Genomic DNA, 27,655 nt, shown 5'->3' with positions numbered 1-27,655 from the left:
CAGCCCACCAGCTATGCTGCTCCTGGGTCGTCCCTTGCATTCATGCCTGGCTCCTCAATCCCAACCCCTGAAGAAGTACACAGGACAAACAGCTGAGACAAATTGGAGCTTTTCAAAGAAGGAGGTTCGATGTTTCACTTCTGGACAAGCAGTCTTGGTGAGGGTACTTAGAAAGGTTAAGGGCAGAACTGGACCACTCTCCTACAAATGGAGATTGCAGCTGATATCATCTGGAGATGACACATCAATTGGTTGAGGGGAGCAGAGTGCATTGTTGAAGAAAGAATTCTGGATCTGTCACAACCATTTCCTGAAGTCCCAGAGTCAACACCTACAGCCCCCACTGAGAAGGCCCCAGAACCCGAGATTGTTTCACAGCCACAAGTCTTACCTGACAAGCAGAGTGACCCTTTTAGTCGGGAAAGATGCTATCCCAGAAGAGTAAGAAATCCTCCATAGCAACTAAGCCATTAGGCCTGAATGTGACAGTATGTATGAATGTATGTATGTGTGTGTGTATATATATATATATATATATATATATATACATACACGTATACAAGCTGAATTGCATTCTATATTGAGTTGGAGTTTATTGCTATACAAGGAGTAGTGTAGAGTATTTCAGTAATATTTGAGTAATATTGTAAATACATTGTTTGATTAAGCATTCTTTGGTGTTTACATAATTAATTACAGGTTCTCTGTAAAAGTACGTGAATGCCATACGCCATCACGCCATCAATCATATGTGCACGCCTCGCTAAAATAAAACTTAGTAAAATTAGAGTACATGTGTTTATCTCCGAACTCCCATGATTTTCTTCCAATTTGTTTTTGGAGTTAAAGAAACATAATATGTGCCAACAAGGCTTCATTCCCAGATGACCTCAATGCTTTTTATGCTCCTTTTAATTGTCAAAACATTGAGACACCTTTGTGTACTCCCACAGTCCCCGATGACCCTGTGATTTCAGTCTCTGAGGCAAACAGGAAAGCATCCTTCGGGACAGCGAACCCACGGAAAGTGTCCAGCCCAGATGGGGTATCTGGCCAAGTACTAAAGATTTGTGCTGATCAGCTGGCTGTAATGTTTACCAATATCTTTAACAACTTGCTTCAGCAGTCTGAGGCACAAATCTTCTTCAAGCAGGCTTCAATTATACCAGTGCCTAAGAGGGTAGTATCCTGCCTCAATGACTATTGTCCAATATCACTTATTTCCATTGTGATGAAATTCTTTAAGACATATATGTCAAACTCAAGGCCCGTGGTGGAATTATCTTTGGCCCACGAGATAATATCTAATTACTATTAAAGCTGGCCCCAGTAATCGAAGCGCCTATGGCGTATGATATGGCTAATGCTGAGTTTATTCGGGTACCAGGTTTTCAGGGTTTTTAGTGTTTATTCGGCAGTCTTGCTAGGCAGTCTTCTTCATAAGAAACGGAATTTGTAAAGTGAAACACTTTGTAGTTATAGCAGAGACTGAGACACAAGAGAGCAGGCTGAAAAAACGGAGGCAACGAAAGCTGCGTTCGCACACGTCCGACTGATCCGGCCCACATGAAGCTGCATTTTGCTCAATCCGGCCCGTGACCTAAAATGAGTTTGACACCCCTGCTTTAAGAGGTCATTGTTCCTCCCTGTGCCTTGTGACCCATCGGGCAGCAACCTCACCATTTCTTTCACATTTGTCTGTTTTTTTATGAGACAGAGTTGCTAGCTCGACACTCAACCCAGCACAGATAGAAAGCGCGCAAGGAGCTGACCAGATTCAAACTCCCCTCGAAGTCTGGTGCAGAAGCCACTATGCCACCAGCTGGCTTAGAGAGAGGCTGGTGATGAAACATATCAACTCCTGCCTGAGAAGTGACTTGGATTTGCTCCAATTTGCCTACCATCACATTAGGTAAACATTCATTCAACACATCTTCAGTGACTACAGCGTGGCAGTCAAAACTATCATGCCCTCAAAACTAATCAATAGTTTTCAAGTATATGGCCTCAATACCTCACCATGCAACTGGATCCTCTATCTCCTCACTTGCAGACCCCAGTTGGTTAGGATTGGCAACAACATCTCCTTCAGCACAGGTACACCATAAGGCTGTGACCTTAGCCCCCTGCTCTACTCACTTTACACTTCTGACTGTGAGGCTAAGCACAGCTCCAATGCCATATTTAAGTCTGCTGACAACATCACTGCCACTGGCCAACTCAAAGGTAGTGATGAATCAACATATTGGAGAGGGACAGTCTTCTATTATATGGAAACATTAATCCTCTTGAAAAGAAGTGCCCACAAAGTATTGGATACAGCCCAATCCATCATGGGTGAAGCGTTTCCCACCACTGAGCACATCTACATGGAGCACTGTCACAGGAAAGCAACATCCATTATCAAGGACTTCCACCATGCAGGTCATACTCTCTTCTCACTGCTGCCATCAGGAAGAAGGTACAGGAGCCTCATGACCCATACCAACAGGTTCAGAAACAGTTATTACCCCTCAACAATCAGGCTCTTGAACCAAAGAAAATAACTTTTCTCAACTTCACTCACACCTTAACTGAACTGTTCCCACAATCATTAATGGAGAATGTGTGGAGCAGGTTAAGACCTACAAGTATCTGGGAGTACAGTTAGATGAGAAGCTAGACTGGACTGCCAACACAGATGCCTTGTGCAGGAAGGCACAGAGTCGACTGTACTTCCTTAGAAGGTTGGCGTCATTCAATGTCTGCAGTGAGATGCTGAAGATGTTCTATAGGTCAGTTGTTGAGAGCGCCCTCTTCTTTGTGGTGGCGTGTTGGGGAGGAAGCATTAAGAAGAAGGACGCCTCACGTCTTAATAAGCTGGTAAGGAAGGCGGGCTCTGTCGTGGGCAAAGTACTGGAGAGTTTAACATCGGTAGCTGAGCGAAGGGCGCTGAGTAGGCTACGGTCAATTATGGAAAACCCTGAACATCCTCTACATAGCACCATCCAGAGACAGAGAAGCAGTTTCAGCGACAGGTTACTGTCGATGCAATGCTCCTCAGACAGGATGAAGAGGTCAATACTCCCCAATGCCATTAGGCTTTACAATTCAACTGCCAGGACTTAAGAACTTTTTTAAAGCTATTATTAATGCTTTTTGAGTTAGTGATTTAGATGCATATCATATTATTACTGAGTTAAGTATTGTATGTAATGAGTTTTTGCTACAACAAGTGTATGGGACATTGGAAAAAAATGTTGAATTTCCCCATGGGGATGAATAAAGTATCTATCTATCTATCTATCTATCTACAGACTCACTTTTGAGGACTCTTCATCTCACATTCTCCATAATTATTGCTTAAATGCTTATTATTATTTCTTTCTTTTCATATTTGCAGCTTGTTCACTTTTGTACATTAACTGTTTGTCCATTCTGCTGGATGTGGTCTTTCATTGATGCTATCATATTTCTTGTATTTACTGTGATTGCCCGCAAGAAAATGAATCTCAGGGCTGCATATGGTGACATTTTTGTACTTTGATAATAAGTTTATTTTGAACTTTGAACCTCCTACAAAGTAAAGCCAAGTGACATATGTGACAACAAGGTTTTGCTCCCAGATGAGCTCAATGCCTTTTATGCTCACTTTGGCTGTCAAAACATTGGGATATTTTCATGATCTCCCACAGCACTTAATGCCCCTGTGATTTCAGAATCTGTGGCCAACATGAGGGTGCCCTTCATGTAGATGAATCCACAGAAAGCCCAGATGGAGCACCTGGTACTGTATTAAAGACCATAAGATATAGGAGCAGAATTAGGCTATTAGGCCATCAAGTCTACTCCGCCATTCAATCATGGCTGATTCTTTTTCTCCCCTCCTCACCTCCACTCCCCGGACTTCTCTCCATAACCTTTGATGCTATGTCCAATCAAGAAGCTATCAAGCTCTGCCTTAAATAGACCCAACAACCTGATCTCCACAGCTGCTTGCGGTAATAAATTTCACAAATTCACCACCCTTTGGCTAAAGAAATTTCTCCACATCCTTGTTTAAATTGATGCCCCTCTATTCTGAAGCTGTGCCCTCTTGTCCTAGACTCCCTCACCATGGGAAACATCGTTTCCACATCTACTTTGTCCAGGCCTTTCAACATTTGAAAGATTTCAGTGAGATCCACTTTCATCCAGGGAGTGCAGACCCAAAGCTATCAAACATTCCTCGCATAATAACCATTTCATTCAGGGAATCATCCTTGTGAGTCTCACAAAAACTGCTGATCAACTGGTTGGAGTGTTCACTGATATCTTTAACCTCTTGCTTCAGCAGTCTGAGGAACCCACCTGCTTCATGCAGGCTTCTATTATACCATTTTCCAGAAAGAACAGGAGCTTAGATCCACTTCAGTTTGCCTAACATCATATCAGGTCCACAGCAGATGCCATTTCATTAGCTCTTCACTCAACCCTGCAACATCTGGACAAAGATTCAAACATCAGGATGTTCTTCATTGACTACAGTTCAGCATTCAATACTATAATCACCTCTAAACTAATCAATATGTTCCAAGACCTAAGCCTCAATACCTCCTCTTGCAACTGGATCCTCGATTTCCTCACTTTGCAGACCCAAATCAGTTCAGAATGCCAACAACATCACTTTCACAATCTCCATTAACACAAGTGTACTTAGCTCCCTGCTCTACTTAAATAATGCCTGAAGTTTTCATTGCTCAATCAAGTCAAGGTAAAATTTATTATCAAAGTACATGTACACTCAATGGTCACTTAAATAGGTACACCTGCACACCTGCTCATTAATGCAAATATCTAATCATGTGGCAACAACTCAGTGCATAAAAACATTAAGATATGGTGAAGAGGTTCAGCTTGTGTTCAGACCAAACATCAGAATTGAGTAATTTATGGGAGGTAGAAAATCAGCCACAGCAGATGAACAATGAAGTAGATTCAAAGCATAGATGAGCCTACTCCTCCTAATCCAAATGTTTTTGTCTTGACCTCAACATTTCCCACATTTTCTTCACCATCCACCCCAAAGAAAATCACCTTTAATTCATACACTCAATGCCCACTTCATTTGGTAGGCCTATATACCCGCTTGTAAATGCAAATATCTAATCAACAAATCATGTGACAGTAACTTAATGAGTAAAAGCATGAGGTTCAGTAGAGGGATCAAAAGTGGAGAAAGTGAGTAAATCTCAAGTTTCTGGGTGTCAATATTTCTGAGGACCTAACCTGGACTCAACATATTGATGCAGCTATAAAGAAGGCAAAACAGTGGCTATCTTTCATTAGCAGCCGAAGAGATTTGATAGGTATGTCACCTAGAACACTTGAAATTTTCTACAGATTTACTGTGGAGAGCATTTTAACTTGCTGCATCACCGTATGGTATGGAGGGAGCTACTGCACAGGATCGAAGTAAGCAGCAGAGTTGTAAAATTAGCCATCTCCATCATGGGTACTAGCCTTTGTAGCATCCAGGTTATCTTCAAGAAGTGGTGTCTCCATCATTAAGGACCTTCACCATCCAGGACATGCACTCTTCTTATTCAAGTCAAATCACTTTTATTGTCATTTCAACCATAACTGCTGGTACAGTACACAGTAAAAATGAGACATATTTTCAGGACTATGGTGTTACATGACACAGTACAAAAATCATTATTGCTACCATTCGGAAAGTGGTACAGAACCCTGAAGGCACACACTCAGCGATTCAGGAACAGATTCTTCCCCTCTGCCATCTGATTTCTGAATGGACATTGAACCCATGAACACTACTTCACTACTCTTTTTTTTGCACTGTTTATGTAATTTAACTATTTACTTACTGTAATTCAGTTTTCTTTTTTCTCTCTATTATCATGTATTGCATTGTACTGCTGCAAAGTTAACAAATTTCACGATATACACCGGTGATATTACAGCTAATTCTGTTGTTCAGACCAAGCTTCAGAATGGAGAAGAAATGTTATCTGTGTGACTTTGACAGTGGAATGATTGTTGGTGCCATTGGAGTGGTTTGAGTATCTCTAGAGTTCAGAGAATGGTGCAAGAAACAGAAAACATCTAGTGAGCAGCAATTCTGTGGACAAAGATACCTTATTATTGAGAGAGGTCAGAGGAGAATGCCCAGACTGGTTCAAGCTGACAGGAAGGTGACAATACTCAAATAACCACGTGCTAAAACAATGGTGTGCATAAGAGCACAACATGTCAAACCTTGGCGTGGATGGACCTCAGCAGCGGAAGACCACGAACATACACTCAGTGGCCACATTATAGGTACTTCCTGTACCACCATTAGGTACTTCCATATTACTATCAGAGAAGAGACCTGAGAAAGCAGGCTACAGAACTGAGTGAGCTAGGCATGTGATTGACTGCTGGACACTCACTGAATGACCAACGACTTGGTGTTTATAAGCTTCACCCTCCAAAATAAAAACAAAAATCAGTCCCTTAATCTCCAGTTTAACTAAAGCGGTGAACTCTGATGTTTCTGGGTTAGTTTTAAAAGAAACTCATTTACACCATAAAGTAACTAATCTCCTAGCAACAGAGACAAAAATTAACATAAGAATGACTTGATGTTTTATGAGGGTAACAGCAGCCCTCCCACAACCCCCATTGGCCGTGCAGTGGCAGCCACTTCTAATGCTAAGAACATGCATTGTGTGTATGGCATCACCACCATGATGAATGGGATAGACTGAGAACAACTTCAGCATTTTAGTACAGGGTATCCATGCACCAGACTCTTAGGGCCATTGGAACTATATGCCACCAAAATCAGTAATCTTTCAGGTGAATCATTTGCTCGACAATTTCAATCAAACCAGATGATCTAACCAGTCCAGTAGCGCAGAAGAGCATTCTAGGAACATAAGTGATGATCCCCGAGCAACTCCACACAATGCAGCACAGATAAAAACTTTGCCATCCTGCCTTGTCCAGTTGTGAGCGGCAGTGAAGCTTTCAAAGAGAATTGGAGATGAAGGTGGCATCAGCAGTCTCATTGATGGTGGATCACTGCACAAGTATCAAATACAAGGTCAGAGCACGTGGAAACAAAAACCCTATCCAGCTATTTAATGTAACACACACAAAATGCTGGATGAACTCAGCAGGTCAGGCAGCATCTACGGAGAGGAATAAAGAGTCAATGTTCCGGGTCGAGACCCTTCATCAGGACTGGAAAGGATGGAAGGAGAGCCTAGAATAAGAAGATGGAGGGAGGAGAGGGAGTACAAGATGGAAGGTGATAGTTGAAGCCGGGTGAGGGAGAACGTAGGTGGGTGGGGTTGGGACAATGATTTGAGAAGCTGAGAGGCAGTATGTGGAGGAAGTGAAGGACTAATGAAGGAATCTGATAGGAATGGAGAGTGGGAGAAGGAAAATGCAGAGAGGGGCCAGAGGGAGGTGATCGGCAGGTGGGGAGAAGACAAGGATTAAGAGGGGAGCCGGAATTAGGAATGGAAAAGGAGAGAAGGGGGAGGGGCAGGAGAAATTACTAGATGTTCGAGAAATCAATGCTCATGCTGTCAGGTTAGAGGCTACCCTAAAGGAATATGAGTTTTGCTCCTACAACCTGAGAATCACCAGCTACTTAACAAAGGTTTCTAGGTTTAGACACTACAAGGTCTTTAACTTTCAGATGTGCTTTCCACCACATTTCAAAGTCATAGGATTTCAAAGTAAATTTATTACCAAAGTATGTTTATGATACCAAATACTACCCTGAGATTCATTTCTTGCAGGCATTCACAGTAGGAAAAAAGTATGAAAGAATTAGTGAAAAACTATAAAGACTGACAAGCAACCAATGTGCAAAAGACAAACTGTGTGAATAATAAACAAATATAAATAAATAAAACTGAGAATGTGAGTTGTAGAGTTGCAGAAAGTGAATCCCTAGGTTGTGTTCAATGATCAGTTCAATATAATGGTGAGTTAAGTCGTCTGTGCTGGTTCAGGTGCCTGGTGGTTGAACGGTAATAACTGTTCCTGAACTTGGTGGTCTGGGACCTAAGGCTCCTGTATCTCCATTTTGATGGTAGCAGCAAAAACAGAGCATGGCCTGGATGGTGGACCTCCACTTGTGCTTTCTTGCGGCAGTGCTCTTCGCAGCTCTGCTCCACGATATAGAGAGTTTTGTCCTGTGATGAACTGGGCTGCATCCATCACTTTTTACAGGCTTTTCTGGTCTTGGGCACTGCTGTTTCCATACCGTGCTGTGCATTAACAAGACAGGATACTCTGCACTGTGCATCTATAGAAATTTCTCAAAGTTTTAGATGACATGCCAAATCTGTGCAAACTTCCAAGAAAGTAGAGGCACAGCATGCTTTCTTTAAAATGGCATTTATGTGCTGATCCCAGGCTAGATCCTCTCATATGATGCCTAGAAAGTTAAAGTTACTAACCTTCTCCACCTCTGCTCCCCTAACGACAGCTGGCTCATGGACCTCCAGTTTCTGTAGTGCTGTAGTTAATAATCAGTTCTTTGGTTTTCCTGATGTTGAGTGAAAGGTTGTTGTTGTGGCACCATTCAGCCAGATTTTCAATCTCCCTCCTAGATGCTAATTTGTCATCACCTTTCATTCGACCAACAATCAGCAAACTTAAATATGGCTTCGGTGCTTGCTGTGCTCACAATATATGTATAAAGTGAGTAGAGCAGGGGGCTAAGCACACAGTCTTGTAGTGCACCTGTGCTGATGGCGATTGAGGAGGTGTTGTCTGTCGATACTGACTGGGGCTGCAAGTGAGGAAATTGAGGATCCAGTTACACAAGGAGGTGTTGGAGCCTAGGTCTTGGAGCTTATTGATTAGTTTTGAGGAATTTATAGTGTTAAATGTTGAGCTGTAGTCAATGAAAAACACCCTGATGTATGCACCTTCACTGTCCAGCTGTTCCAGAGCTGAGTGAAGAGCCAATGAAATGGCATCTGCTGTTGACCTGCTGTGACAGTAGGCAAATTGCATCTGAGCTCCAAACTTCACTGCATCCTTAGGGCAAACATCACTAAAAGAACTGAATTCTACACATGAAATAAATTGAGGGCACTTGACATCAGGGTTCCTTGGGAATCAGTGAGAAAATTCACCATTGACTGCAGTCATACCCAGGTTTTGGTTGCTGAGGGACAATCACCTTAGTTCCACAGGAGCTCTGTGGGACAACATTCAACCATCTCCGGCTGTTTCATAAATGATCCTCAATTCGTTACGCGATCAGGATCAGGGATAGTTGCTGGTGATTGCTTAGCTCTATTTGTAATGCCTCAAGTAATGAAGCAGAGATTTTTCCAACCAGAAAGACTTGGGCATTCCTGCTTAGACTAGCAGTTGACAAGTCCCAAACACATACTAGGGAATGACAATCTTCAAAGAGAGAGCGTAGTCACTTTTTCTTGACTTTCAGTGACATCATTTCATCATCATAATTTTCCCCAGTAACACAACATCTTGGTGATCACCATTACTCAAAAGTGAAAGTGCGTACTTGGCACTCTTCAGCAAGCATCTTCCCCAAAACCTTTCCAGCATTGAAATGGCACAATTCAGGTATATGACTCATCACACCCTTGGGTGCGTAGGTTCTCAATGCAGACAAGATACTTCACTGTTTGTTACAATGTACACGTGACAAATAAACTTGAATCAACAACAACAGAAGCTTAACACTAGCCAAGATAAACAACTTACTTTAACAATGTCCTGCTCACTACCTTAAATGTTCATTCCTTCCACACTGACGTACCATGGAAGCAGATGTCACATTTACAGTATGCACTTAAGCAACCTTGCAAGACTTCTTTAGCACACCTACCAAACCTGCTACCTCAAACACCAAAATGGACACCAGAGGCAGGCTCATGTGTAGACTATCACCTAAAATTATCCCTCCCAATCACACACCATTCTGAATGGCAGGTACACTGAAAGTTTATTATTGTTACTGTGTCAGATTGCTGACTCTTTCTACCACACAGCACCCTCTGCATGCCTTTAGCACAATTCCTTGAGCAGGTCCAGAAAAGGGTCATTCAAAACTGAATGAATTCATGATAAATTTGATGCAGAAACAAAAGTAATTAATGGAACATCTGGTGATTGGCTTTTTGTCTGTTTATTTATTTAGCGATACAGCACAGACAGAGTAGGCCCTTGCGGCTCTCCAAGCCATGTCGCTCAAACAATCCCCAACAAACCCAATTTACCTTAACCTAACCATCAGACAATTTACAATTAACCTACACAGTATGTCTTTGAACTGTGTGAGGAAACCGGCAGAACCAGGGAAAACCCATGCCTTCCATGAGGAGAATATACAGAGAATTCTTAAAGAATGGCTCCGAAATTGAACTCTGAACTCGGGAACACCCAGAGCTGTAATATCATTCTGCTAACCACTACGCTACCGTGCTGCCAGAGCACTTTTTTTAAGCGCTCTGTAGAACTCAATTTTCTTTCCTTGCATCTCAGAGTCGAATTTTATTTAACGCTCCTGTGAAATTTGGGACACCTTACAACATTGAAGACGCTGCATAAGTGAGAGTGGTCATTATTCTAGAATTATTAGTGTTTCAAGCTTTCATGAGGACACACAACAAAACCTTATATATGTTTACAGAGGCAACCCCATTGCAGTTAAATGCAAACAAGCATGCAAATTATAACAGGTTTAGACCAATTGCCCTTCAAACCTGTTCTGACATTTAATAGGAACACAGCTGATCTGATTTTAACTTCTGTATTCTTACACCTTTCATCCCCTTGTTTATCAAGTGTTGATCTTCCACTGTTTCAAAATAGCTTATGATGCTCAATCCCTTAACAGAGAAAAATGCCTCAAATCTGTCTTGAGTAGAAAACCCTTTATTTTTAAATGATTTTTAGATTCTCTTGCAATTAAACATCTCCACATCTACCCTGTAAAGATTGTTTTAAGTTCCCTCTCACTTTCTAAACTCCAACAGATAAAAGCATAGCAACACACACAAAATGCTGGAGGAGCTCAGCAGGCCAGGCAGCAGCTATGGAAAAAAAGCGCAGTCGACGTTTCGGCCCGAAACCCTCCAGCATTTTATGTGTGTTGCTCAGATTTCCAGCATCTGCAGATGAAAACATTGAATGACCAACATAAAATAAACTACCCCTTCCAGGTATTGGACTCATGAAGTTTCTTCTGAACTGGTTCCAAAGCATTAGCAGCTTTCTTTAAATAAGGAGACCAATTATATGTAGAGTATTCCAGATGTGAGCTAATTAATGCCATATCTGAAATATAAGGTCCATACTTTTGTATTTAATTCCCCAAGCAAAAAGTTGAAACGTTCTATTAACTTTCTCAATTACTTGCTTCATTAGTAAATGTATAGAAGACATTGGTACTTCAAGACTGGTCACCTCACGACCCACCCAAAAGCCCAGGGTGAACGCTGAGGTGCACACCCCACTAACAGGCCAAGAAGCTGCCTTCAGGTCTTGTGACAGAACAGTTCTTAGAGCAGCCAGGCAAAATTTCACCTTTGGCATCAAGAGGGCTAAGACAGACTAGTGCTTTCCTGGTGAAAATATATAATGAATAAACTCTTTTTGGGCTACCAACCAGATACAGGTATTGATTTTAACCTCTTCTCTTCAGTTGTCCATCGAAATCTGATGACAACGTCCACGCCTTTAAAGGTGAGATCTTTGATGACTATACAGTCTTATCCTGGAACCACAGGTTTTATTGCAGGTAGGACATGTATATGTGGTCGTGGTGGTGGTAGTGATAGCCACCATGGCTGCATTTCTCCCGGCTCTCTTTTGCTGTCTTCTGGTTGTTCTTTCCATCTCCAGAATACGAACCCCATCCCTACACAGCTGTCGCCAAGTGTTACGATCAGCAGCAACATCCTCCAGGTCCTCCGGTCTGATCTTGCATTTCCTTAAAGCATTCTTCATCTGATCCTTATAGCACTTCTTTGGCCCTCCAGCTGAGCGTCGACCATGATGTAACTGGCCGTATAACACTCTGCGGGGTAGCCGACATGGGGGCATCCTTATCACGTGCCCCAACCACTGCAGCTGACACTGGGTGATCATGGCCTCAATACTTGTGCAGTTGGTCTTTATTAGTAGTTCAGTGTGAGGCACCCGCTCACACCAAGTAATTCCCAGGATGCACTGAAGGCAGCTTATGTGGAAGTGCTCCAAGGACTTGATGTGATGGCTGTAGGTTACCCAAGCTTCACAGCCATAAAGGAGGGTGGTGACACAGACCGCTTGGTATACAATGACCTTTGTGGAGGGACAAAGGCTCCTGTTCTGAAAGACTCTATTCTGAAGTCTCCCAAAGGCAGCTGATGCCTGTTTAATGAGGCTCCGGATGTCGTTGTCAATGCTGCTATCCTCAGAGAGAATGCTCCCAGATATTTGAAAGATGGCACTACTGACAGCTTTTCATCACCAACAGTGAAGGCAGGTGGGGTGGGTGGGACACTGGTACTCCGTTGGCAAATTCCACTTCTGTCTTGGTAGTATTGACAGTCAGCCCCATCCTGCTGTATGTTCTCACCGCCACAGCAAGGACAGTCTGAAGATCCTCCGGAGTATGGGCCACAAGAGCACAGTCATCTGCATACTGCAGTTCCAGGACTCATTCTCTATGGAGTTTGGTGGGTATGTAGAGCCTCCTGATGTTAAAGGGGTTTAACCAATGTTTCAATGACAAACTCCACCAGCTTCATTGGGGATGATGCCGAAGCACGTCTAGTCCAATGGTATATATACCCCCATAGTCCGTCCCTCCTGATTGGTTGGTCTTCATCCAATAAGTTTTCTGCTGTCCCACCTTGTTTACAAATGAATTCCAGTTCTTACTTACAGTGAGATCTTCATCTTTGTTAAAATACTTTTCCTCTAGTTTTATTTCAATGGCTTTCTTCACCAGATTGTCCCAAAAGCCATTTACACAACGCAGTGGTATTGTGCTGTCGAAATCAATCCTATGGCCATTGCAAATGCTACGTTCTGCTACTGCTGATTTTTCTGGGTAACCCAAATAGATACACCTCCTACACTCCTTGATGTGGGGTTCCACCATGCGCTCTGTCTGGCCGATTATACACTGCTCTGCATTCACAGGGATAAGACTGCCTATGTTCAAAATATTCAAGAACATCTATCCAATAACGATTCCCAATGTATGTGGCTGGGCATCAAGAACATTACTGACTATGCAAGGGAAAACAGCATTGACTGTACCAGTGACACCTCCCTCTCTGACGTTCTGGGCAATCAACAGCATGCTAGTCACGAAAGCTACAACTCTCCCAGGTGAGCAGCCGCTATCTGTAACAGTACCAGACATGAGGACTCTGCAGAGAGTCAACCCCTATGAGGCAGCTGGGAGAGACAACCTCCCAGGCCAAGTACTTGGGGAGTGTGCACACCAGCTCACTGATGTCTTCATACATATCTTCAGCACATCATTCATATAGTCTGCTGACCCCACATGCTTCAAATCAGCCACTGTCATCTCTCTACCAAAGAATTCTACACCTTCAGAACTAATCATCACCATGTGGGCTGGTGTTAAAATTGTCTAAACAGCGAATCGTACCTTGCCCTAGGACCCAACTGCAGCAAAAGGCCCCTAGCTCAGCAAATGCTCCGGGCCCAGATTTCGTCACCCAGCCAAAAGCCGCTCTCAAGCTCTTCAAATCAGCTCAGTGCCCAAAGCGACCCAACCTCGCACCTGCGCCAGTTAAATGAGCACCGTATCTTCTCTGCCCAGGCCCCATCTTCTCCTTTTGGTGCCCAGAGCAATCCAACCTCACACCCGGGCCAGCTGTACAGGCATCAGAACTCCGTTTGCAACGATTCTGCAACACAGCATCTCACCTCGCCATCGCTCGCCCCTTCACTGTTGGCAGCAATAACAACACAATTCACCTCAGAAACAGTAATTTTAGTGATATTTTTACTTCGATATCTTAGCTTTTTGACTACCAGAATGTGTTACACACATTCAGTAATGCTATCTTAACCAGAAGTTTATTTCAGTTCAATTTCCAGTTCAACATTCAACACCATTGTCCCACTGATCTTGGTGAACAAATTCGTACCCCTCGGTCTAAATACACCACTGAGCAACTGGGTGTTGGACTTCATACTTGGCAGGCTTCAGATAGTTGGGATGCACAACCACTCCACCCTACCTATCAACCTCAACACGGGTGCCCCCCAGAGCTTTGTGCTGAGTCCATTGCCGTACATGACAGCACAGCCAAGCGCCTGAGTAATCCTATTGCCAAGTTCGCTGCATCACATCTGGAGTAGCAATTATTTCGTTTTCCTTTATACTTGTGTACTGGAAATGGCATTAAACAATCCTGAATATTGAATCTTTGAACTTTATGCAAATCATGCACTAGGACCTGGAGATGCAGATGCAAGCACATTTCACAATCTCTCAGCATTTCGATGACCTCTTTGCTTTTTACTTTTCCTGTCAAAATGGACAATTTCATATTTTCCCTCTTTATTTTCTGTTGGACAGATTGTTTAACCATTCATTTATTTTCCTCCCTGACATTGTCATTTGTGAACATCTCCTCTGCGCCTTCATCCACATAGTTAATATTGTGAAAAATTGAGACCTCAGTACAAATCTTTGTAACACATCACTCATTGCAAATTCTCAGCCAAGAAAAAGAACATTGATGCCTATTGCTATTAGTCAGCTACTTTATTTTATTGTTACTTCCTATACCATTGTTTTCCATAATGGTTTTTGATGTAATAATTTATGAAATTACTTCCAGAAATCTCACTATAATTCATCCACCAATTCTTATTTATCCACAGCGTATTACTTCTTTGATGAACTTCCAATATATTGGTCAAACACAATTCCTCTTTTACAAAGCTAGTTGACTTTGCCTAAGTACAATGTTATACAATCTTGAATAACAGATACTAACATTTATTCCATGATAAATGTTAAGTACAATCCTATGGTTTCACACTTTAAAAACATAGAAAACCTACACAATACAGGCCCTACAGCCCACAATGCTGTGCTGTACAGGTACTTAGTTTAGAAATTACCCAGGGTAATAGCCCTTTATTTTTCTAAGCTCCATGTACCTATCCAGGAGTCTCTTAAAAGACCCTATTGTTTCCGCCTCCACCACCGGCAGCCCATTCCATGTACTCACTACTCTCTGCGTAAAAAACTTACCCCTGACATTTCCTCTGTACCAACTTCCAAGCAACTTAAAAATATGCCCTCTCGTTCTAGCCATTTCAGCCCTGGGGAAAAGCCTCTGACTATCCACATAATGAATGCCTCTCATTATCTTGTACACCTCTATCAGGTCACCTCTCATCCTCCGTCACTCCAAGGAGAAAAGGCTGAGTTAAGTCAACCTGTTCTCATAAGGCATACTCCACAATCCAGGCAACAACCTTGCAAATCTCCTCTGCACCCTTTCTATAGTTTCCACATCCTTCTTGTAGTGAGGTGACCAGAACTGAGCATAGTACTCCAAGAGGCATCTGACCAGGGTCCTATATAGCTGTAACATTACCACTTGGCTCTTGAAATCAGTCCCATGGTTGATGAAGGCCGATGCACCATATGCCTTCTTAACCACACAGTCAACCTGCGCAACAGCTTTGAGTGTCCTATGGACTCGGACCCCAAGATTTCTCTGATTCTTCACACTGCTAAGAATCTTACCATTAATACCATATTCTGCCATCATATTTGACCTACCAAAATGAACCACCTCACACTTCTCTGGCTTGAACGCCATCTGCCACTTCTCAGCCCAGTTTTGCATCCTATTAATGTCCTGCTGTAACCTCTGATAGCCCTCCACACTATCTACAATACCCCCAACCTTTGTGTCATCAGCAAATTTACTAACTCATCCCTCCACTTCCTCATCCAGGTCATTTATAAAAATCACAAAGAGGAGGGGTCCCAGAACAGATTCCTGAGGGATACCACTGGTCATCAACCTCCATGCAGAATATGACCCATTTCAAACACACTTTGCCTTCTGTGGGCAAGCCAGTTCTGGATCCACAAATCAAGGTTCCCTGGAACCCATGCCTCCTTAATTTCTCAATAGGCTTTGCCTGTGGTACCTTATCAAATGCTTTGCAGAAATCCATATACACTACATCTACTGCTCTACCTTCATCAATGTGTTTAGTCACATCCTCAAAAAATTCAATCAGGCTCGTCAGACACAACCTGCCCTTTACAAAGCCATGATGACTATTCCAAATCGTATTATACCTCTGCAAATGTTCATAAATCCTGTCTCTCAGGATCTTCTCCATCAACTTACCAACCACTGAAGTAAGACTCACTGGTCTATAATTTCCTGGGCTATCTCTACTCCCTTTCTTAAATAAGAGAACAACATCTGCAACCCTCCAATCCTCCAGAACCTCTCCTTGATGATGCAAAGATTATTGCCAGTGGCGCAGCAATCTCCTTCCTCGCCTCCACGGTAGCTTGTGGTATATCTTGTCTGGTCCCGGTGTTTTATCCAACTTGATCCCTTCCAAAAGCTCCCACACGGCACATCCTCTTTGTTAATGTCCATATGCTCAAGCTTTTCAGACTGTTGTAAGTCATCCCTACAATCGCCAAGGTCCTTTTCCATAGTGAATACTGAAGCAAAGTATTCATTAAATACCTCCGCTTCCTCCTCCTGTTCTTTACACATTTTTCCATTGTCACACTTGATTGGTCCTATTCTCTCACATCTTATTCTCTTGTTCTTCACATACTTGTAGAATGCCTTGGGGTTTTCCTTAATCCTGCTCGCCAAAGGCCTTCTCGTGTCCCCTTCTGGCTCTCCTAATTTCATTCTTAAGCTCCTTCCTGCTAGCCTTATAATCTTCTAGATCTCTATCATTACCTAGTTTTTTCAACCTTTCATAAGCTTTTCTTTTCTTCTTGACTAGATATTTCAACAGCCTTTGTACGCCACGGTTCCTGTACCCTTTCCCTGTCTCATTGGTAAGTACCTATGCAGAACGCCACACAAATATCCCTGAACATTTGCCACATTTCTGCTGTACATTTCCCCAAGAACATCTATTCCCAATTTATGTTTCCAAGTTCCTGCCTGATAGCTTCATATTTTCCCTTACTCCAATTAAACACTTCCCGAAAAGAAGTCAAAATATATTTGTTAAAAGTCTCATTAGGTTAAGTAATGATTATCTTGTTTTTATATGAAATCAATATATCACGTAAAAATGCGAAATATGTCTATATTAACATATTTTTACAAGAATTGAATGAGGGTACAAGAGTTGCATGGCGCATCTGAACTCATGCGTGAAAAAATTGACGCATGGAATGTAAAAGGTTGGCCACCCCTGTTCTAGGGAGATGACAATCAATACTGGGGAAATTAAATTTTCCCATCACGACAACCCTGTTATTATTGCACTCTTCCAGAATCTGTCTCCCTATCTGCTCCTCAATGTCCCTGTTACTATTGGTGGTCTATAAAAAATACTCAGTAGAGTTACTGACCCCCTTCTTGTTTCTAGCTTCCACCCACAGAGACTCAGCAGACAACCCGTCCATGACTTCCTCCTTTTCTGCAACCGTGACACTATCTCTGATCAGCAGTGCTTTGCCTCCATCCTTGTCCTTTCTGAAACATCTAAAGCCTGGTACTTGAAAGAGCCACTCCTGCCGCTAGGCCATCCAAGTCTCTGTAATGGCCACCACATCATAGCTCCAAGTACTGATCCACGCTCTAAGCTCATCCGCTTTATTCATGATACTCCTCACATTAAAGTAGACACATCTCAAACCATCGGACTGAACACATCCCTTCTCTATCACCTGCCTATCCTCTCTCTCACATTGTCCACAAGCTTTCTCGATTTCTGAGCCAACTGCCCCTTCCTCAGTCTCTTCAGTTCGGTTCTGACCCCCCGGCAATTCTAGTTTAAACTCTCCCCAATAGCCTTAGCAAACCTCCTTGCCAAGATATTGGTCCCTCTCAGATTCAAGTGCAACCCGTCCTTTTTGTACAGGTCATACCTGCCCCAAAAGAGGTCCCAATGATCCAGAAATCTGAATCCCTGCCCCCTGCTCTAATCCCTCAGCCAAGCATTTATCCTCCACCTCACTCTATTCCTATACTCACTGTCACGTGGCACAGACAGTAATCCTGAGATTACTACCTTTGTGGTCCTGCTTCTCAATTTCCTCCCTAACTCCCTGTAGTCTGTTTTCAGGACCTCTTCCCTTTTCCTACCTATGTCGTTGGTACCAATATGTACCACGACCTTTGGCTGTTCACCTTCCCAATTCAGGATATCATTGATGCGACCAGAAACATCCCAGACCCTGGCACCTGGGAGGCAAACTACCATTCATGTTTCTTTCCTGCATCCACAGAATCACCTGTCTTGACCCCTGACTGCTGCCTTCCTCTTCCTTTCCCTACCCTTCTGAGCCACAGGGCCAGACTCTATGCCAGAGGTGCACCCACTGTTGTTTTCCCCAGGTAGGCCATCCCTCCCAACAGTACTCAAGCAGGAGTACTTATTGTTAATGGGGACAGCCATAGGGGTACCCTCTAATATCTGACTCTTGCCCTTCCCTCTCCTGACTGTTACCCACTTATCTGTCTCCCGAGGCTCTGGTGTGACTACTTGCCTTTAGCTCCTCTCTATCACCTCACTTGCCCTGACCAGACGAAGGTCATCGAGCCGCATCTCCAATTCCTTAATGTGGTCCCAAAGGAGCTGCAGCTCAATGCACCTGGCACCCATGTGGCCATCCAGGAGTCTAGAAGTCTCCTGGACATCCACATCCAACACCTGGTACAGAAGACCTTGCCCAACCCTATTGCAACCAAGTCTTTATCAAAAAGGAATTACATTTGCTGTTTCTTAGTCAAATAGAACACTACCTGACTTTAGGGAAATTAAAGCCCAAGACCATAAGATATAGGAGCAGAATCAGACCACTTGGCTAATTGAGGCTCCTTCTCCATTTCATCATAAACATGAGAAAGTCTGCAAATGCAGGAAATCAAAAGCAACACTCACAGAATGCTGGAAGAACAGGTCAGGCAGCATCTATGGAAATGAGCAAAACGGTCAGTGTTGCAGGCCAAGTTCTGAAGGAGGGTCTTGGCCCAAAACATCGACTGTTTACTCTTTTCCATAGATGCTGCCTGACTTGCTAATTCCTCCAGCATTTTGTGTGTGTTTCTCCATTTCATCATGGCTCATTTATTATCCCTCTCAATCCAATTCTCCTGCCATCTCCCTGTAACCTTTGACACCCTTACTAATCAAGAACTTATCACCCTCTGCATTATATATACCCATGACCTGGCTTCCACAGCTGTCTCTGGCAAAGAATTCTGCAGATTTGACTAAAGAAATTCCTCTTCATCTCTGTTCAAAAGGGACAACTGTGTATTCTAAGTCTTCATCCTCTGATCCTTGACTCCCCGACGAGAGAAAATATCCTCGCCATATCCACTCTATATAGGCCTTTCAATGTTCGATAGGTTTCAATGAGATCCCCTCCTTATTATTCTAAAATCCAGTGAGTACAGGCCCAGGGCTATCAAACTCTCCTCGTCCATTAACCATTTCACTCCTGGAATCATTCTCAGGAACCTCCACTGGACCCTCTCAAATGCCAGTGCATCCTTTCTTAGATGACAGGTCCAAAACTGCTCACAACACTCCGAGTGCAATCTGACCATTGCCTTATAAAGACAATGTATGAATTGTCTCACAAGCCACATCAAGATGAAGTCCGGCAGGAGCTAAAGGTTTGTCACCCCTTAGCTCCAAGAATTTGCTCAGTTCCACTTACCTGATGATAGCAGTTTTGCCAAATTCCTCCTGCTCTTCCAAATAATAATTTAACTCCCTTTTTTGGAATACTTCTGTACAAAAGTAAAATCCTGGAAGCTACTTTAGTAGTGCCTTACATAGTAGATATGGAAAAAATTGCCCTTGGCTAATTAGTCCACAACATGGCTGGAGGCAGGAGGAAGGGTTGTGATATGTGATGTTAGCATTCATTTCGAGATTAGTACAATGTAAAAGCAAGATGTAATGCTGAGGCTTAATAAAACAATAAAGCATTGGTCAGACTGTGCCTGGACTATTGTGAGCAGTTTTGGGCTCCTTAACAGAGAAAGGACATGCTGGATTTGGAGAGGGTCCAGAGGAATTTCATGAGAATGATCCCTGGAGTTTAGAAGAATGAGGGGGAATCTCATTGAAACCTGCTGATTGAGTGGATGTGGAGAGGATGTTTCCAATAGTACGGGAGTCTAGGACCTGGGGGACACAATCTCACAATACAAGGACATCTCTTTTTAACAGAGGGATAATAAATCAGCCATGATTGAATGGTGGACCAGACTCCATACCTTCTATGGTTTATGGCCATATGGTGTTGGTGGTGGTTTCACATTTCAAAATGTAGGGTAGGCTTCTTCACTCAAATGGTGATGAATCTTTGAAATTCTCTATCCCAGCATGCTGTGGAGAATCAATTATTAACTGTAATTAAAACAGAGACCAATGAATATCTGAACAAATGGATCAGATCATGGGTTATTGGGATAGGACAGCATGTGTGGGCTGATTGGCAGATTAGCCTCAAAGGGTGCTGCTGTTTCTTATGTTCCTCTATGATGGTGGCAGATTTGTGCAGCAGGCAGTACTGTCTCCCCCTGGCCCCAGTAAACCAGCTTCAATCCTGACCTCTGGTAGAGTCACGGTGATGTGCACATACCCCTTGTGTGTTCTCCCAGGTTCTCCAGTTTCCTCCCACATCCCAAAGATATGCTATTGGTAGGTAAATTGCCATCAGTGAGAGTGTTGAGATTTCCCCGGAAAATAAATGGGGAATGGAATTGGTAGATTGCTCAGACAGCCAGCATTGGCTGGACACGCTGAGTGGTGTCCTACCACATTAGAAATTAATATTTTTAAAAATTGCATTAGATTTTTTAGTTTCACATCCCTCAATAAGAATTGTTAAATGAAGATCTATCAGACTTGAGTTTTAAAAAGCGTTAATTCCTGTTAAAGAACCTCCAAATATCTACCATTGTAGACTGGTGCGTTGTTTCAGCGCTGAAGGATTGACACTAATTTTGCAAAAAAATCTATATTTGGTATCAAACTCTAAAAGGCCATAAGAGTTTCATTTTTTCTTCAACTGCAAAAAGACCGCGCAGAAGGAAGGCTTGTGTCCGGTCCTGATGAAGCATAGATGCTGCCTGACCTGCAGAGTTCCGCCAGCATTTTCTGGTATTGCTTGCAGAAGTTCTCAACTGACCCTCGGCGACAAACCCATGCTACTTTATTTCTGTGATTCGAATAATAACTCTGGCGCCTAGAAAGGCAACTTCTAGAAAGAGTTGAGATCGCCAACTGTGGCGATGTAATAAGTTAATCAACGCGCGGTAAACTGCGTTTCCTCTGAAGCGCCTGGTGCCCAATTCACAAATCGTGCATCATTCAGCAAAGAGCAATTGTCCTTGATTGAGATGGATCGGAAAGGGTTTGAAATAAAAAAAATCCAGCGTCATAAATAAAACCTGGACGAAAGTGAATTCTAGGTATGGTTTCAACTCTTGCTAAATCCAAACCAACCCTGCAACTTATTATAACTGGGATATTTGCCTGTTGCTCATGACTGAACTCTCTCCACTTCCTTACGCAGATCTTATCCGACAATCAGGGCGCGTGGAACTACGAAAGGTTAAATAGAAACCGCTGCGACTCCCTCACGCGCCCCAGAAGCACTTTGTCAAGCCATTAAGTTGAGAGGCTATTTCTAATATCAAAGTCTCACCTCAAACTCCAGTGTCTTCCCGCCGAAGACAATTCCAGAACAAGAAAACAACCAAATTATCCTTGATCACAAGTCATCAGCTGAGAGGTTTCGCTCAGGTCTGTTAGTGAACCATACATTTACTTTCTGGATAATTGTCCAAGCGTGCAAGGATCATCTCACAACTTTGCCAAATATCACAAACTTACACAGTTCTGACAACTGCGTAATTTTTCGCAACAAACATGTCAAAATACCGAATGCAACAGGCACATTTCTGCTGGGCACTAAAACAGGCGAGACACATCCACTTACATGTCAGGTTGTAGTTCCAGTGCGAGCCCCAGTCGAATCGACAAGAGCTGAAGGCAGACCAGCACACCATTTAAATCCATCCTTACCCGGCTTCAGTCTCCCAGGGTAAACTTCGGCAAAGGGTAGCTCCAGAGACTCCGATTTGCCACCCTGTCCCGCTCGGTGAGCACCTAAGGTGTGCTCCCTGTTAATTCACCCAAATGCCTCTCGCTTTCACCAGCCGCAAAACAATTGCCTGTTGATTTAGGATGTTCAAACAAGGAGTCTCCGAATTTTGGGGTCTTCTTGGATCACTTTTCGTCCCTCTCCCAACAGATGTTGTGACCTCTGCAGGCGGTGCCTCTTTCTTACTCCGCTGTTTTTCGCCCACTGCGAGACTCGCCGAATTACCCCCTGCCCACACCGGCTCCGATCGAGCACTAGCTCGCTCAGCCGCTTTCAAAACTCAAACCACACTTCCGCAAGCAACCCCCACCTCTCAACATGTGACCCTCAGGAGCCATGGTTACTGCACACATAACTCGGCGGGGTCTTTCCGGCTTTGCTGATCTGGGTTGCTCATTAATTTACAACATATAATCTGCGTGCCGCGAATGTGTTGTAACTTCTTTTGACACATCTCCGAATGTGTGTAATCACTCTAAATGATGCTGCCCCAGTGCCCGGAGTACTGGTGGAGGGGGGATGCAAGTCCTGGCATAGTCCTGTACAAAAGACTTGTACGGAGGGGCGCCTCTTGATCGTATCACTGCTTCCTCCGTAATTACTCACCTACTATTTTTGAACCGGCTTGTGCTGGCAATATTTCTCCCAAAGTAATTCTTGGAATTATCCGGACAACACATGATGAAGTTTGTACGCAAACTAGATGCTCGTGTAGCCCATTTTCTCCAATGACCGCACTATGAAAGTTCTTCATTCGGACATCCTGCAGGAGACGTGAAAGGGCCCAAAATATTGCAAGTTTTTGTTGTTACCTTTGTACTACCCTAATGTAATTATGATCTGCGTGGATGACACACAAACAAGCTTTGAACTGTGTTTCAGTAAGATCTTCTGACTGAAACATTTTCATTATTGCATCTATAAACCTTTCACCAATAACTGATACACCGAGGAATATAAGAGATAAGGTGGATTTGTGGTGAAATTTGCAGATAAGACAAAGATAGGTGGAAGAGCGGGTAGTGATGAGGAAACAGAAAGACTGCAGAGAGACTTAGATGGTTTAGGGGAATGGGCAAAGAAGTGGCAAATGAAATACAATGTTGGGAAATGTATGGTCGTGCACTTTGGTGGAAGAAATAAACGGGCAGACTATTATTTAGATGGGAATTCAAAATGCAGAGATGCAAAGGGACTTGGGAGTCTTTGTGCAGGATACCCTAAAGGTTAACCTCCAGATTGAATTGGTGGTGAAGAAGGCAAATACAATGTTGACATTCATTTCTAGAGGTATAGAATATAAGAGCAAGGATGTGATGTTGAGGCTCTATAAGGCACTCATGAGACCACTTGGAGTATTGTGTGCAGTTTTGGGCTCCTTATTTTTGAAAGGATATATAGACATTGGAGAGAGTTCAGAGAAGATTCATCAGAATGATTCCAGGAATGAAAGGGTTACCGTATGAGGAACGTCTGGCATCTCTTGGGCTGTATTCCCTGGAGTTCAGGAGAATGAACGGGGAGCTCATAGAAACATTCCAAATGTTAAAAGGCCTGAACAGATTAGATATGGTGAAGTTATTTCCCATGGTAGGGGAGTCTAGGACAAGAGGGCACGACTTCAGGATTGTGGAATGTCCATTCAGAACAGGGATGCAGAGAAATTACTTCAGTCAGAGGGTGGAAAATCTGTGAAATTTGTTGCCACAAGTGGCTGTGAAGGCCAAGTCATTGGGTGTGTTTAAGGCAGAGATAGCTAGGTTCTTGACTAGTCAGGGCATCAAAGGGTATGGGGAAAAGGTAGGGGAGTGCGGATGACTGGAAGAATTGGATCAGCCCGTGATTGAATGGTGGAGCAGACTCGATGGGCCAAATGGCCTGCTTTTGCTTCTATATCTTATGGTCTTCTGGATGATCTTGTTGCACTATTACAGATTGCCAAGTATGATGTTCTGGCTATCACTGAATTGCAGCTGAAGGATGGCTGTAGTTGGGAGCTGAATGCCCAAGGTTACACATTGTATTGGAGGGCTAGGATAGTGGCGTGGCTCTGCTGGAAATGAGTGGCATCAAATCAGTAGAAAGAAGTGACATAGGATCAGAAAATATTTAATCCTTGTGGGTTGAGTTAAGAAACTGCAAGTGTAAAAGGACCCTGATGGCAGTTATATATAGGCCTCCCAACAGTAGCTGGGATATAGACCACAGATTACAATGGGACATGTCAAAAGGGCAATGTTATGATAGTCATGTGACATTTGAACATGCATGCAGATTGGGAAAATCAGGTTGGTAATGGATCTCAAGAAAGTGAGTTTCTTGAATGACTACAAGATGGCTTTTTAGAGCAGTTTATCATTAAGCCTACTAGGGAATCAACTATACTGGATTGGGTAAACATCTTAAGGTTAAAGAAAGTGGAAAGCGGCCAGTGAGTGAGTGGGCCAGTGAAGGAGTGGAGCTTTTAGGCTTTGACTCGAGAGATTCTGGCAGTTTTGGCAGCTGGACTGTGCAATCAAGTCAATCAAGATTTGAATAGCTCAGCAGAAAGCCGTTGATGAGACAATCAAGATTTGAATAGCTCAGACTCAGCAGAAAGCAGCTGATTGGGCAATCGAGGTCAGGTGACCAAGCAGTTTGAAAAGCTCAAACAAATAAATAGAGGGTTACCTCAAGCAGAGTGGCCTGTGGAAAGTGAAGGAGTGGAGCTTTGAGGCTTTGACGAGAAGAGGCTGAGGACGAGCTTCACTCCAAGTGAGGTAAGGCCAGGTAAGTTCCCTTCAAAGGAGAAAGTTTCAAAAGTTGAGGCAAGTATTGGATAGGTCATGGCAGCTGAGATCGGCCCTGTGGTTTGTTCATCCTGCAGCATGTGGGAAATCAGGGATACTTCCAGTGTCCCTGACGACTATGTGTGCAGGAAGTGTGTCCAACTGCAGCTTCTGGCAGACCGCACTGAGCGTCTGGAGCTGCGATTGGATTCATACTGGAGCATCCGCGATGCTCAGAAAGTCATGAAGTCATGAAAGTCATGTTCAGTGAGTTGGCCACACTGCAGGTAAAGGCTACACAGGCAGAAAGGGAAGGGGTGGCCACTACACAGCGTAGCAGTAGACAGATAGTGCAGGAGTCCCTTGGGGTCATCTCCCTCCTAAACAGATATACTGTTTTGGATACTGTTGGGGGAGATGTCTCATCAATGGGGAAGGCAGTAGCAGCCGAGTTTATTGCACCATGGGTGGCTCTGCGGCACAGGAGGGAAGGAAAAGGTGTGGGAGAGCTATAGTGATAGGGGATTCAATTGTAAGGGGAACAGATAGGTGTTTCTGCGGCCGCCATCGAGACTCCAGGATGGTATGTTGCCTCCCTGGTGCAAGGGTCAAGGATGTCTCTGAGCGGCTGCAGGACATTCTGGAATGAGAGGGTGAACAGCCAATGGTCGTGGTGCACATAGGTACCAACGATATAGGTAAAAAATGGGATGAGGTCCTACAAGGTGAATTTAGGGAGTTAGGAGATAAACTAAAAAGTAGGACCACAAAGGTAATAATTTCTGGTTACTACCAGTGCCACGTGCTAGTCAGAGTAGAAATAGGAGGATATTTCAAATGAATATGTGGCTTGAAAAATGGTGCAAGGGGGAGGGATTCAAATTTCTGGGGCATTGGAACCAGTTCTAGGGGAGGTGGGACCGGTATAAACAGGACAGTCTGCACCTGGGCTGGACTGGAACCAATGTCCTAGGGGGAGCGTTTGCTACTGCTGTTCAGGAGGCTTTAAACTAATGTGGCAGGGGGATGGGAACAAGTGCAGAGAGACAGAGGGGTGTAAAATGAGGGGAGAAGCAAAAAGTAGTAAGGTGTAAAGTAAAAGTGGCAGGCAGGCAAATCCAGGGCAAAAAGCAAAAAGAGCCACTTTTCAACATAATTGTATAAGGGCTAAGAGTGTTGTAAAAACAAACCTGAAGGCTTTGTGTGTCAATGCGAGGAGCATTCATAACAAGGTAGATGAATTGAATGTGCAGATAGTTATTAGTGAATATGATATAGTTGGGATCACAGAGACATGGCTCCAGGGTGACCAAGGATGGGAGCTCAACATCCAGGGATATTCAATATTCAGGAGGGATAGACAGGAAAGAAAAGGAGGTGGGGTAGCATTGCTGGTTAGAGAGGAGATTAACGCAATAGAAAGGAAGGACATTAGCCTGGAGGATGTGGAATCGATATGGGTAGAGCTGCATAACACCAAGGGGCAGAAAACGCTGGTGGGAGTTGTGTACAGGCCACCTAACAGTAGTAGTGAGGTTGGGGATGGCATTAAACAGGAAATTAGAGACGCGTGCAATAAAGGAACAGTAGTTATAATGGGTGACTTCAATCTACATATAGATTGAGTGAACCAAATTGGTAAGGGTGCTGAGGAAGAGGATTTCTTGGAATGTATGCGGGATGGTTTTCTGAACCAACATGTTAAGAAACCAACTAGAGAGCAGGCCATTCTTGATTGGGTATTGAGCAATGAGGAAGGTTCAGTTAGCAATCTTGTCGTGCAAGGCCCCTTGGGTAAGAGTGACCATAATATGGTGGAATTCTTCATTAAGATGGAGATTGACACAGTTAATTCAGAAACAAAGGTTCTGAACTTAAAGAAGGGTAACTTTGAAGGTATGAGACGTGAATTAGCTAAGATAAACTGGCAAATGATACTTAAAGGGTTGACGGTGGATATGCAATGGCAAGCATTTAAAGATCACATGGATGAACTACAACAATTGTTCATCCCAGTTTGGCAAAAGAATAAACCAGGGAAGGTAGTGCACCCGTGGCTGACAAGGGAAATTAGGAATAGTATCAAGTCCAAAGAAAAAACATATAAATTAGCAAAAAAAAAAAGCGGCACACCTGAGGACTGGGAGAAATTCAGAGACCAGCAGAGGAGAACAAAGGGCTTAACTAGGAAAGGGAAAAAAGATTATGAGAGAAAGCTGGCAGGGAACATAAAAACTGACTGTAAAAGCTTTTATAGATACGTGAAAAGAAAAGGATTGGTCAAGACAAATGTAGGTCCTTTACAGTCAGAAACAGGTGAATTGATCATAGGGAACAAAGACATGGCAGACCAATTGAATAACTACTTTGGTTCTGTCTTCACTAAGGAGGACATAAATTATCTTCCGGAAATAGTAAGGGACCGAGGGTCTAGTGAGATGGAGGAACTGAGGGAAATACATGTTAGTAGGGAAGTGGTGTTAGGTAAATTGAAGGGATTAAAGGCAGATAAATCCCCAGGGCCAGA

The 27,655-nt window shown here is 43.3% G+C and overlaps 1 protein-coding gene across 1 annotated transcript in view; it reads right to left on the bottom strand.

Annotated features, from left to right (window-relative positions):
- Positions 1 to 22,617, bottom strand: part of LOC140725651 (uncharacterized) — a 431,629-nt gene extending 409,012 nt beyond the window's left edge. Inside the window, exon 1 of the mRNA XM_073041401.1 lies at positions 22,196 to 22,617. Coding sequence (XP_072897502.1) covers positions 22,196 to 22,275 — 80 coding nt within the window. The 5' untranslated portion in view covers positions 22,276 to 22,617. The remainder of the gene's footprint in view (positions 1 to 22,195) is intronic.
- Between the last annotated feature and the right edge of the window lie 5,038 nt (positions 22,618 to 27,655).

The sequence above is a fragment of the Hemitrygon akajei genome, chromosome 3 (assembly GCF_048418815.1).
Source record: "Hemitrygon akajei chromosome 3, sHemAka1.3, whole genome shotgun sequence".
Classification (NCBI taxonomy): Eukaryota; Metazoa; Chordata; class Chondrichthyes; order Myliobatiformes; family Dasyatidae; genus Hemitrygon; species Hemitrygon akajei.
The sequence above is the reverse complement of the archived record's forward strand: the minus strand, read 5'-3'. Positions and strand labels throughout refer to the sequence as shown.